Source organism: Citrus clementina, unplaced genomic scaffold, assembly GCF_000493195.1.
Source record: "Citrus clementina cultivar Clemenules unplaced genomic scaffold, Citrus_clementina_v1.0 scaffold_7, whole genome shotgun sequence".
Classification (NCBI taxonomy): Eukaryota; Viridiplantae; Streptophyta; class Magnoliopsida; order Sapindales; family Rutaceae; genus Citrus; species Citrus x clementina.
Genome location: NW_006262075.1, coordinates 13,349,783 through 13,364,002, shown reverse-complemented (window position 1 = coordinate 13,364,002; position 14,220 = coordinate 13,349,783). Strand labels below are relative to the sequence as shown.

The 14,220-nt window shown below is 34.6% G+C and overlaps 2 protein-coding genes across 3 annotated transcripts; both read left to right on the top strand.

Moving 5' to 3' along the window:
* The first annotated feature begins 267 nt into the window (after positions 1-267).
* Positions 268-3,343, top strand: LOC18037120 (probable disease resistance protein At5g63020). Of its 2 annotated transcripts, none has more exons than XM_024180196.1 (2): positions 268-1,503; positions 1,666-3,343. In XM_024180196.1, the coding sequence occupies exons 1-2, from the start codon at positions 345-347 to the stop codon at positions 3,018-3,020; spliced, it is 2,514 nt and encodes an 837-aa protein (XP_024035964.1). In that variant the 5' UTR covers positions 268-344; the 3' UTR covers positions 3,021-3,343. The 2 variants fall into 2 exon arrangements, with proteins under 2 accessions (XP_024035964.1, XP_006427488.1); XM_006427425.2 differs by having other exon boundaries at positions 268-3,047; positions 3,159-3,173.
* An 8,187-nt stretch (positions 3,344-11,530) lies between these two features.
* Positions 11,531-14,220, top strand: LOC18036709 (probable disease resistance protein At5g63020). The gene has a single exon (XM_006427422.2). It carries the CDS (start codon positions 11,531-11,533, stop codon positions 14,210-14,212), a length of 2,682 nt encoding a protein of 893 aa, XP_006427485.1. The 3' UTR covers positions 14,213-14,220.

Genomic DNA, 14,220 nt, shown 5'->3' with positions numbered 1-14,220 from the left:
TCAATTATCATGATCAACCTTATTGGAAGCCTTGGTCAGAAAAGTAATATTATACGTTAGTGGAACAAAAAAGCAAAAGTTGTTATATTTAATTACAAATGGAACAACAAAAAGCAAGGTCATAATGACAACAAGAATAATTCTTTTATTAAATTACGAGTTAAGGATAAATGTTAAATTAATTACAAAAGCAAAAGGCTAATTTATTGAAGGCAAGTGAAGCAGTCAGGAATGGTACATGCCTAATCCTTTCTAAATTTACAAAACACAATTTTTTCAATCAGCAGCAGCTTCTGCTAAAATTATCTTGGTTTCTCGTAGTTGATTTCTATTATCCAAAAAAAATGGGTAACATTTTGCAAATCTCAATCGATGGTGCTATTTTCAGTCGTTGCCTGGATTGCTTTCTTGGAAAAGCAGCATATATAAGAAACCTGCAAGACAATGTTGTAGCCTTGGAGACTGAATTGGGAAAACTAATCGAAGCAAAGAACGATGTGATGGCGAGAGTCGTCAACGCTGAAAGGCAACCAATGATGACCAGGCTGAACAAAGTTCAAGGCTGGCTTTCGAGGGTGGACGCTGTTAAAGCTGAAGCTGATGAATTGATAAGACATGGCTCTCAAGAAATTGAGAAACTATGTCTTGGAGGCTACTGTTCCAAGAACTGCCATTCAAGTTACAAGTTTGGCAAAAAAGTGACCAAAAAGCTAAGATATGTCGGGACTTTAATGGCCGAAGGAGCCTTTGAAGTGGTAGCTGAGAGAGCTCCAGAATCAGTAGCGGATGAAAGGCCTATCGAGCCGACAGTAGTAGGCCTGCAATCGCAACTCGAGCAAGTTTGGAGATGTATTCAAGAAGAATCAGTCGGAATTGTTGGCCTATACGGCATGGGCGGTGTCGGTAAAACTACACTATTGACCCAGATCAACAACAAATTTCTTGAGAGTCCAACTAATTTTAATTATGTGATATGGGTCGTCGTGTCAAAAGACCTGCGACTTGAAAACCTTCAAGAAACTATCGGGGAGAAGATTGGTTTGTTGAACGGTGGATGGAAGAATAGAAGAATTGAACAGAAAGCTTTAGACATCTTCAGGATTTTGAAGGGGAAGAAGTTTGTGCTGTTGCTAGATGACTTATGGCAGCGGGTTGATTTAACAAAAGTGGGCGTCCCTCTTCCTGGCCCACAAAATAATGCATCCAAAGTGGTATTCACTACCCGTTCCGAAGAAGTTTGTGGTTTGATGGAAGCTCATAAGAAATTTAAAGTCGCGTGCTTATCAGATATCGATGCTTGGGAATTGTTTCGACAGAAAGTTGGGGAAGAAGCCCTGCATAGTCATCCTGATATTGTTGAGCTAGCACATACAGTGGCTAAGGAGTGTGGTGGTTTGCCGCTGGCACTTATTACCACTGGCCGAGCTATGGCTTGCAAGAAGACACCTGAAGAATGGACTTATGCAATTGAGGTGTTAAGCACATCAAGTTCTCAATTTCCAGGTTTGGGAAATGAGGTTTACCCTCTTTTAAAATTCAGTTACGATAGTTTGCCCAGTGACACAATTAGATCATGTCTCTTATATTGTAGTTTATATCCAGAAGATTATTGCATTTCTAAAGAGAATTTGATAGATTGTTGGATCGGTGAGGGATTTTTGACAGAGAGGGACAGGTTTGGAGAACAAAACCAAGGATACCATATTCTGGGTATTCTTCTCCATGCCTGTGTACTGGAAGAGGGAGGAGATGGTGAAGTAAAAATGCATGACGTAATTCGAGATATGGCATTGTGGATAGCATGCGACATTGAAAAGGAGAAAGAGAATTTTTTGGTTTATGCAGGGTTTGGATTCATTGAAGCACCCCCTGTCAGAGGATGGAAAAGGGCAAGGAGGTTGTCATTGATGCACACTCGAATTACGAATCTTTCAAATATTCCTACATGTCCTCATCTCCTTACTTTGTTTCTTAACAAAAGTAACCTTTCGATGATCCACGATGACTTCTTCCAATTTATGCCCTCCCTCAAAGTTCTAAATCTGTCATACAGCAAACTAACCGACTTACCGGTGGGGATTTCAAAGTTGGCTTCACTGCAACTTCTTGATCTTTCTGAATTAAATATATCAGAGTTGCCAGAAGAGTTGAAGGCATTGGTAAATCTTAAGTGTTTGAATTTGGAATGGACAAGGTATTTAATTTCAATTCCACGTCAACTAATCTCTAATCTTTCAAGGTTACATGTGTTGCGAATGTTCGGTGCTAGTCATAATGCTTTTGACAAAGCATCAGAAGACAGCATTTTGTTTGGTGGGGGTGAACTAGTGGTAGAGGAACTGCTTGGTTTGAAATATTTAGAGGTGACTAGCTTCAACTTGAGAAGTTCCCCTGCTCTCCAAAGTTTTTTGAGCTCGCATAAGTTACGATGTTGCACTCAAGCTCTGTTACTCCAACACTTCAAAGATTCGACATTCCTTGAAGTTTCAGCTTTGGCTGATCTAAAGAAACTCAACAGATTATGGATTAGAGAGTGTGAAAAATTGGAGCAGTTAAAGATGGATTATACAGAGGAAGTTCAACCATTTGTTTTCCACAGTCTTAAGAACGTTGGAATATGCGGTTGCTATAAGTTGAAGGACTTGACATTCCTTGTTTTCGCTCCAAACCTCGAGTCTATTGAAGTAACCAGTTGCCGTGATATGGAAGAAATTGTAAGTATGGGAAAGTTTGCAGAAGTTCCAGAGGTGATGGCAAATCTAAACCCATTTGCAAAGCTCCAAAATCTTGAATTAACTGGTGTGATAAATTTGAAGAGCATTTACTGGAAGCCCCTGCCCTTCCCACATCTGAAATCAATGAGTTTCTTGAATTGCCATAAGCTCAAAAAGCTTCCACTTGATTCCAATAGTGCAAGAGAGCGAAACATTGTTATTTATGGAGACGGAAGATGGTGGGAACAGCTCGAATGGGTAGATGAAGCTACTCGAAATGCTTTTCTTCCCTGTTTCAAATCTTGAGCAGAGATCACATTTGATTAATTTCAGGTGCGTACTTTTTCTTGCGTTAATTCTTCTTGTTAACTTCCTTCATGCAGACATCTGCACCTAATAGCCTATTACTTCAATCTGTTCTTAACTGTTTGAAGGGACTCTCAGGATTGCAGATTCAATTTTTTATCAAGTGGCGTATCGTTTAGCCACTGTGAGACTCGATTTCATTCCTGTTGCAAGAATCTTGGGGAGACTCCAATCATAAATTTGCTTAGTGATTTTGTCTCTTATGTGTATGCTCAGCGGATTTGTTGGTGCGTTCTATTTGGTTTTCTGCCTTTTTTTTTTTTCCGGGCTTTTATATTTGTATTCTTTTTCGTACCATGTATCCAAAAGTTGCAAAAGTTGTTCCAAGCTAGTGATGTGTTTACTTGGTTACTAGTCTTGCAGTAAGGGTTCATAATTATTCAACACAAATTTCGAATTGTTTTAAACTTTTTATAATTAATCTTGCTATAAAAAAATGTTGTATCTTCAGACTTGGTGTTCTAAAGATTCATCTCTGATAGCCTTTTACCGGTTCAATTCATTTTGATTCGCTCTTATGAACAGATCGATTCTTGATTTTCAGTTTTTTTTTAATAAATAAATGCAGATAAAGCCAATTTCCCTATGTTGAAGAAAATCTTTTTGTTATGGTAATGCAACGCAAGAGGTGTATATATATATATGTATATTATATATATATATATATATATATATATATATATATATATATTTCATATGAATGATACTGAAATTTTATTAAGAAAAAAGAGGAGAAAATATTATGAAATCACTGATTTGCAGTGATATTTGGAGAAGACCTCAAGCATCCTCAAGTAGATCCTTATGAATGATATAGGAGGAACATCCTACTCTCATAAGCTGTCGGCCACCGAATTTCCCTCTCAGAAGATGTGCGAACAAATAAAATACACACCACGAATTAAGCTCAAGCAATTGAACCATCTGAAGCGCAGTTGCCATGGCGGCTTGAAGATGGAGCTCACGAGACAAGTTGAAGCTGCTGAAGATGAGTCACAGTCTCTAACCAAATACAATCCCATCCCTTCGAAGCTGCAAACTCAATAACCTTAACAATCGCATATATCTCAACATAAAACATGTTTGATGGCCAAGAGGCGTTGCAAAATTGCCTCGAAAGCGCCATTGACACTACTAGAATTATGGTCATCTGCGATCAATAAATTCGTCGCAGAAAATATCAAATTCGTCACAAAAAATAATTTGCAACCAAAAAATTATGGTCGCAAGTTGGTCACATTAGGTCTGTTGAGGAAAAGTATTCACGACCACTTCATAAGTTGGTCACAGAAAATAACTTTTTTTCCGATGAAAAAAATGGTCGCAAAATATAATTTCACTTTGGCTCCGTTACTTTTTTGCAACCAATTATTTCGTCACGGATTTAGAATTTTTTGCGACCATACTCAAACTGGTTGCAAAAAATTTAAATATAATATTATGTTTTAATTATAATTTTATAAAATTATAATTTATTTAATTTTTCTTTAATAATTAAGACAATTATAACCAACTTCATGAAAGTAGAAAAATTAAATTAAAAGTTATTATTGATAAAAAAATACACAAAAAAATTTTGCAAATGAAATTACATTATTTAGAACAATTACATAATTGTAACACTTGGAACAATTACATAATGATCTTCAAATAACATTGTAATATTTGGAACAACTATATTTATTCATAAATTTCTTGATTTTCTTCACCTTCTTGCATCTTGATTTTCTTCACCTCTTTGTATATGATCTTCAATATTTAATTTCTACAAAAAAAAAAAGCACAAAGGTTAGTTCACTTCTACACATGATAATTAAATAAAATTATGTAACCAAAAAAAAAGTTTGTAAGGAAAATAAGCTAGGAAGATAGAGTGAGAACAAGGGAATGAGAATTATAAGAGTGAGAGAACTTAGAGATAAAAATGAAAGAGAGAAGAATAATACAAATATATATAACATGCTAGTCTTTTGTGACCACGTTTAAATTTGGTCGCAAAAACTTGTTCAAATTGAGTTTAATTGTATAAGGCGGTTCAATTTCGGCCAAAATATTTCACTTTTAGCAACCAAGTAATGATTTGTCGCAAAAAGTATTATAAATATCTTTTTATTATTTGGTTGGTGGTAGATTACCCGCCAAAAAGTATTAAAAATCTTTCGACTTTTTGCGACAACTTGAAAGGGGTGGCAAAAAGTAGATATTTTGAGACGAAAATTTAGTTTTGTCACAAAAAGGAAGTCGCACATTATTTTTATCACTTTCTTTTTTGCGACTAAATCTTGAAGTGGTCGCTGAAAGTATAGAATTTGTGACGACAATGTTTTTGGTCGCAAATAAATTAAAAGTAAATATAATTGGTAAATACTTTTGCGACGAAAATTGTGTTTAGTCGCAAAAAGTGAGTTTATGTGATGAACTTAATTTTGGTTACAAAAAAATAAGACATTTAGCGATAAAATTGCCTATGGTCGTAAAAAGTGACATTTTATGACAAAAATTATATCGTTACAAAAAATATGGTCGCGAAAGAATATAATTCTTGTAGTGTGAAACTATGAAACGCGGCACTACAACAAGCTGCGAGTCATGGATTACCCCATGTCAAATCATTTGTATTGATTTTGGTCAAAGTAGCTCTTGGAAAGACGCCAGATTCAAGCCATTAATGACAGAAGAAGGACGGCCTGCCACATGACAAATTCAAGGTTGAATAGATAGGCAAAGATGTGACACCATTTCCCGGACGAACAGATCCAAGAAAGCTAAGGTGGCTAGTTATTAGTTGGTTTCTATATATGGGAGTCTCTAAGTTACATTTAATGTAACATACACAACTCATCTCAACCACATGAATTGCGGGTCCCATAATTTTATGTGGTTGAGATGAATTGTGTAAGTTACATTGAATGTAACTTAGCACTTGCCTATATTATATATATATATACGGAAAGTGCAATGTAAATGGCTTTTCACTATTGAATTTGGACAAGTTAATTACCAGTAAAAGGCAAAAATTTCCTCTAAAGTTGATGAAATCGAAATTTGATGAAGTTGGAATTATTAATTGTTTATGCAGTAAAAAGCACAATTTACACAACGTTGTCAAAACGACAAATACCTTGCAGCTCAGGGCTCACAATGAATTTGTCCAGTGTTAGCCAATGAAATCTTTTTTTTTTTTTTTGCCACCCTTTCTGCCGTACAGCATATGATTATTACCGCCGGTAGATAAAAGGGTAATTTTTAAAAACCTCCCCTGAGGTTTGAGGCTGTTACAAGTAGATGGTGAAAATCATTTTATTTGTAAAAGACCCCCTACCGTCAGTTAAAATTTTTATTGACTAACTGTTGATTTTAAAAAAATAATATTACCCCCAATAATAGTTTACGTCAGTTAAAATTTCCTTAAAATCTTAAAAAAAATAAAATTACAAACTTAAAAAAAATTATATTTTTATATCAAATAATTAAGATTTGTAATTTTATTACAAACTTTAAAAAATTACATTTTTATATCAAATAATTAAGATTTGTAATTTTATTACAAACTTAAAAAAAATTATTTTAAGATTTGTAATTTTATTTTTTTAAGATTTTAAGGAAATATCAATAACTTGATCATGGTGAAAATATTTGTTTTAATTACTTATGAAATTGTAAATATTTAGAATTGTAAATATTGAGGGTAATATTATCTTTTCAAAGTCAACAGTTAGTCAATGAAAATTTTAACCAGTCAACAGTTAGTCAATGAAAATTTTAACTAATGATAGGGGGCCTTTTACAAATAAAATAATTTTCACCATCTACTTGCAAGAGCCTCAAACCTCAGGGAAGATTTTTAAAAATTACCCGTAGATAAAACCTAGACTCTGTAACTTACGGATCCAGCTTTAGCCAACTCCCATTACTTGCATTTGTATGAATTTTTTCTCTCTCCTCAGGACATGTGTGCTCTTCCCATTGGGTGTGTATGTTACAGATTCTGTAACATAGCAACCTCTTCAAAAAAAAAAAAAACAAAGGGGCACCTCTCTTATCATTTTTGCCGCTCACATATTGATTTTTTTTTATTTTTTTTCACAATATATGGACAACAAAAACGGCAACAGGGGTTGTAGTTTTTATCGCTCTCCTGTCTTTGAAATAATATCTGGCCTCACTGCTGATTCAAGTCCCTCTCATTGTCTGTTAAGATGAATTTGTCAACAATTTACCTGTAATAAATTTTCCTATTTTGAAAACAAATTTTTTTTAGAGTACTCTCATTGTTGATCAAAGTCAGTGAATTTTCTTCATAATATAATAATTTTGTAGTGTAAAATTTAAAAATAAAATAAAATAAAAGTACTAACAGACATATTACATAATTCAATAATAGTAATTAATGAGAATTTTTTATGATGTTGTGTGATCTTCTTACATAATGGGATTGGTCTAGACTCTAAGATTTAGATATTTTAATCTATATCATTAGTTTAATTAAGTGGATAAATAATTAGTTAATTAATAAGAGTAACCTTAAAATTAAGTTGATGAATTCAAATTAAATAGAAATACTTATGGATTCAACGCGAATAAAGAGAGGTGGTGATTCATATAACTCTTTTTTTCCTTTATTTTAATTTATAAAAAACTTTTTTTAAGCAGTTTTTTTTAAATATTAACCAATATTTCTAAAGAATCTATATCTTTTTATTTATACAAATATTTTAAATTGTTGATCAAAATCTTAAAATGTACATTTATTATATTATTGATTCTGTAAAAAAAATAATGCAGCATTATAGAGAGATCCAACTAATAAATATTAATGAGTTTAATTGATGTAATTATAATTCTCAAAAGATAATGAGGAAAAAAATAATTTATTGCGAGACCAAAAAGAAAAAAAAATGAAAAATAATAAACCAACCACAGATACCATATCTTCAATTTGTAGCTGCTGGCCACCAATTCACCAGTGGCCGGCACGTAATCGCGAGAATCTGTACCGTTTCTATTTTATTTAACGTAAAATCCAAATCAATGACAGCCCCATGTTCAAATCGGCCCATAAACCATCCAGAGAGTACTGTGCTTCCTTTACATATACATATGCAAGTGCTAAGTTACATTCAATGTAACTTACACAATTCATCTCAACCACATAAAATTATGAGACCCGCAATTCATGTGGTTGAGATGAATTGTGTATGTTACATTAAATGTAACTTAGAGACTCCTAGATATTATGTACTTTGTATTTTCGTCAAATTATGATCTTGGCCTGAGAATTCAAATACTTCATATTGTATACTGATTGAGTGTTCTCTGAGAAACTGAACAATGTGCATAGTGACTCATTAACATAGTGTTTTTTAATAGAATGGATACATTGAAGAGACATCTTCCATTTTCTAGCCCAGAGGGATTAAATGAACTCAAGAACATGGCCGGGCGGTTTGAAGAAAAGATATATACTTCTGCCACAAGTCAGGTAATTCCAGTTTGAGGCTTTTTTTGTTTGACTTGTATGTAAATGCTCTTTTCTTATATATGTGCTTCAATGCAGGGCTGTTCCTATGTGTTTCTTTTCCTTTTAAAGATTCCTGATATTTATTTGTGTAAATCTATGTGTGAACCGTGCACATGGAAGCACAGACATGTATATGTGGTGCAAAGTAGCCATGTACTTGGGAAATTGGGAAAGAAAAGTCTCCAAAGAGGGAGAGTGGAAAAAAGAGGAGGGAAATGGGGTAAATAAGTATCAAATGATATTGGCTCTTGATGGTCATTAATTTGTGGTGACGATAAAGCGGATGATGCCGTTGTTGAAATTTTTTTTATTTTTTTTAAAAAAGGGAGAGAAGAATGAAGTTGGAAGAGGAAAAAGTTGCAAATCTTCTAACCTGTGAAACTGAAGAAAGAAAAAAAAAAGAAAGGAACTGAAATATATATATATATATTCATTTTTGTCGTTGCCATCATATAGTGGCTATTGTTGGAAAGAAGATTTTCACCTAATAGCCTCCAGCATTTTTATTATCTGTTCAAACCATATTTTATTATTTTAATTTATTTCTATTCATTGCACGACAATTAGGTCATGTTTTCTGTTTTATATTCTTTGATCATTTTGGCAACATGGAGTACTATGATTAATCATTTTGTACTGGTCTCAAATTTCAGTCGGATTTTTGCCGGAAAATATCTCTGAAGATGCTTTCAATGGAGTCCAGTTCTCAGAATGCGATGCCTAATCCTTTGCAATCCAACAATGCTAGCAGGAGCAACGAACCCCCTCATCCAGGTAGTGACGTGGAATTTAATGCAGCTTCACTTTCAATTTGTCTCTGAAACCGCTCCCTATAATCAATCCTAGCATTCTTATGTGTTCTTTACTTTTGCAGCTTGAATATTTCTTCCTCGACAATCAAAGTCATAAATAACAGTATGATTGGCTGGATTAGCTCACCTCCAGACCTCTCACTATAGTTATAAATAATTCCGACATTTGATATCATGATCTGGGGATTTCAGAGCTTAGAAAATATGATTTGTACCCATGTGTCTGATCATGAGAAGTTTGAAAATATACATCAAAAACTATATGGATTGGAAAAATATAATCTTATTATGGGGTGTTTGAGAGTGCTCTTAAATCGTCACTTGATGAACGGATTTGGGATACATTATAATATGATGTCATTATTAATTAGGGTGTGTTTTTGGAAGTGCTTAATTATGCGTGTGTAACGTATATTTATTTTATCACTTTTGAAAAGCATTCCTAAATATTTAAGTATTTCAATGTTTATTATATCTTAACTTCAAATATAATATAATAAAATAAAATAACATAACTGTTCTCCAATATGAGGCTCCGAACTAAGGGTCTATGTTAATAACATGACATATAATAATTTTCTTAAATTTTGTTACTAATTCAAATGTTTAACATAATGCGGCGGCTTGTTTGTAATTGCCATTCAAGTTACTACTCAAATGCCGAAATTTCTGAAGGTCCCTAACATTAATTTTTTATGAAGTCAACAATGAAGTTGAACTATGTGTTTCGTCGGCTGTTTCACGCTAACAGAGGAAGCATTTTATCTTCTACAAAGGGTTCAGTTTTCTTGCACTGTATGATATGAAGTCATATTGTCATATGTTGTTCTGAATTAATTTTTTTCTGCAAATCAGAAAGAAATGTTGTATTTAAGAAATGGAAAGTATAAGATCTTGGGAGTTTTACAGTATTGTTTTTGACAAACAGAGAAATTCAGTGAGGAAAAACTAAAAACTACGAGATAGGTGTTTTTTCAATTCGAGAAGCAGGAAAAATATTTGTTTTCTTCTAGCAGACTGATGAATTATTATGAAATTGCTGAGAAAATTACTACTATAACTTATGGCAATTGGCAATTAAAGGGGGGCTATTTTCGTTTATTATATATAGGGTGTCACAATCAAGATTAGCGAAAGTTTGTTTGCAAACCACTCTCTATGATGACAATTATTATTTGATATTATCATGTTACTACATTAGTCTAATGCCATTATTTGGCTAATTAAACATTCATGTCGGTTTTAAGATGATTTAACTAGCTATATCTATTGTATTTTATTATGGCGCTCTAGCTAGCCGGTTACCAACTTTGGCTTTCAATGGGGTTTGATTAATTACTCTGCATATACTATGACGGCCAATGGTTAATGTAATATAAACACAATAAATTTTCTGAACCAATGTTTCTTTATTTTATGAATTTTATTTAAACGACGTGCCAATTCGGAAACAAAAAAAGGGTTGCTGCGTTGTTTCCCCTCAATTATCATGATCAACCTTGTTGGAAGCCTTGGTCAGAAAAGTAATATTATACGTTAATTGCTTTTAATATTTTAATCGTTAGTGGCACAAAAAAGCAAAAGTTGTTATATTTAATTACAAAAGGAACAACAAAAAGCAAGGTCACAATGACAACAAGAAGAATTCTTTTATTAAATTACAAGCTGAGGATAAATGTTAAATTAATTACAAATGTAAAAGGATGCCTTCACTGATAATAGGTCCTTAAGTAACTTGATTGAGTTTATTCTTTATTTTAAGTCATAGAAAAGTTATTTTTATTAAAAAAATCTGTACCTCTCAATTCGAATAGAGACTTTTAATTTAAATTATAGTATAAATTTAAAAATATCTTCTATAATTAAGAGAATTATTATACGAACTTAAAATAACCTTCTATAGGTGAAGATCTTCCTCAAGATACCTCTCGGTCAAAAAAAAAAAAATTACAAAAGCAAAAGGCCAATTTATTGAATGCAAGTAAAGCAGTCGCGAATGGTACATGCCTAATCTTTCTAAATTTACAAAACACAAATTTTTTTCAATCCGCACCAGCTTCTGCTAAAATTATCTTGGTTTCTCGTAGTTGTTTTCTATTATCCAAAAAAAAAAAAAAATGGGTAACATTTTGCAAATCTCAATCTCATGCGATGGCGCTATTTTCAATCGTTGCCTGGATTGCTTTCTTGGAAAAGCAGCATATATAAGAAACCTGCAAGAAAATGTCATAGCCTTGGAGACTGAATTGGTAAAACTAATCGAAGCAAAGAACGATGTGATGGCGAGAGTCGTCAACGCTGAAAGGCAACCAATGATGACAAGGCTGAACAAAGTTCAAGGCTGGCTTTCGAGGGTGGACGCTGTTAAAGCTGAAGCTGATGAATTGATAAGACATGGCTCTCAAGAAATTGAGAAACTATGTCTTGGAGGCTACTGTTCCAAGAACTGCCATTCAAGCTACAAGCTTGGCAAACAAGTGGCTAAAAAGCTAAGAGATGTCGGGACCTTAATGGCCGAAGGAGCCTTTGAAGTGGTAGCTGAGAGAGCTCCAGAATCAGTAGCGGATGAAAGGCCTATCGAGCCGACAGTAGTAGGCCTGCAATCACAACTCGAGCAAGTTTGGAGATGTCTTGAAGAAAAATCAGTCGGAATTGTTGGCCTATACGGCATGGGCGGTGTCGGTAAAACTACACTATTGACCCAGATCAACAACAAATTTCTTGAGAGTCCAACTAATTTTAATTATGTGATATGGGCCGTCGTGTCAAAAGACCTGCGACTTGAAAACCTTCAAGAAACTATCGGGGAGAAGATTGGTTTGTTGAACGGTGGATGGAAGAATAGAAGAATTGAACAGAAAGCTTTAGACATCTTCAGGATTTTGAAGGAGAAGAAGTTTGTGCTGTTGCTAGATGACTTATGGCAGCGGGTTGATTTGACAAAAGTGGGCGTCCCTCTTCCTGGCCCACAAAATAGTACATCCAAAGTGATATTCACAACCCGTTCCGAAGAAGTTTGTGGTTTGATGGAAGCTCACAAGAAGTTTAAAGTGGCGTGCTTATCAGATATCGATGCTTGGGAGCTGTTTCAACAGAAAGTTGGAGAAGAAACTCTGAACGGTCGTCCCGATATTCTTCAACTAGCCCAAACAGCAGCCAAGGAGTGTGGTGGTTTGCCACTAGCTCTTATTACCATTGGCCGAGCTATGGCTTGCAAGAAGACACCTGAAGAATGGACTTATGCAATTGAGGTGTTAAGAACGTCAAGTTCTCAATTTCCAGGTTTGGGAAACGAGGTTTACCCTCTTTTAAAATTCAGTTACGATAGCTTGCCCAGTGACACAATTAGATCATGTCTCTTATATTGTTGTTTATATCCAGAAGATTATTGCATTTCTAAAGAGGATTTGATAGATTGTTGGATCGGCGAGGGATTTTTGACAGAGAGGGACAGGTTTGGAGAACAAAACCAAGGATACTATATTTTGGGTATTCTTCTCCATGTCTGTTTACTGGAAGAGGGAGGAGATGGTGAAGTAAAAATGCATGACGTAGTTCGAGATATGGCATTGTGGATAGCATGCGATATTGAAAAGGAGAAAGAGAATTTTTTGGTTTATGCTGGCGTTGGATTAGTTGAAGCACCCGATGTCAGAGGATGGGAAAAGGCAAGGAGATTGTCATTGATGCACAATCAAATTACGAATCTATCAGAGATTCCTACATGTCCTCATCTCCTCACTTGTTTCCTCAACAGAAATGGGCTTCAGATGATCCCCAATGACTTCTTCCAATTTATGCCCTCCCTCAAAGTTTTAAATCTGTCATACAGCAAACGAACCAACTTACCAGTGGGGATTTCAAAGTTGGTTTCACTGCAACATCTTGACCTGTCAGAATCCGACATAGAAGAGTTGCCAGGAGAGTTGAAGGCATTGGTAAATCTTAAATGTTTGGATTTGGAATGCACAAGGAGTTTAATTACAATTCCACGCCAACTAATATCTAATCTTTCAAGGTTACATGTCCTGAGAATGTTTGGTGCTGGTCATAATGCCTTTGATGAAGCATCAGAAGACAGCGTTTTATTTGGTGGGGGTGAACTCATAGTAGAGGAACTGCTTGGTTTGAAATATTTAGAGGTGATTAGCTTCAACTTGAGAAGTACTCATGGTCTCCAAAGCTTTTTGAGCTCGCATAAGTTACGATGTTGTACTCGAGCACTCTTACTCCAATGCTTCAACGATTCGACATCGCTTGAAGTTTCAGCCTTGGCAGATCTGAAGCAACTTAACAGATTATGGATTACAGAGTGTAAACAATTGGAGGAGTTAAAGATGGATTATACAGGAGAAGTTCAACAATTTGTTTTCCAGAGTCTTAAGAAGGTTGAAATATTCGGTTGCTATAAGTTGAAGGACTTGACATTCCTTGTCTTCGCTCCAAACCTCGAGTCTATTGATGTACGGAGTTGCCGTGATATGGAAGAAATCGCAAGTATGGGAAAGTTTGCAGAAGTTCCAGAGGTGATGGCAAATCTAAACCCATTTGGCAGACTCCAAAATCTTGAATTAACTGCTATGATAAATTTGAAGAGCATTTACTGGAAGCCCCTGCCCTTCCCACATCTGAAATCGATGAGTTTCTTGAATTGCTATAAGCTCAAAAAGCTTCCACTTGATTCCAATAGCGCAAGAGAGCGTAACATTGTTATTTATGGAGACAGAAGATGGTGGGAACAGCTCGAATGGGTGGATGAAGTTACTCGAAATGCTTTTCTTCCCTGTTTCAAATCTTGAGCAGAGAT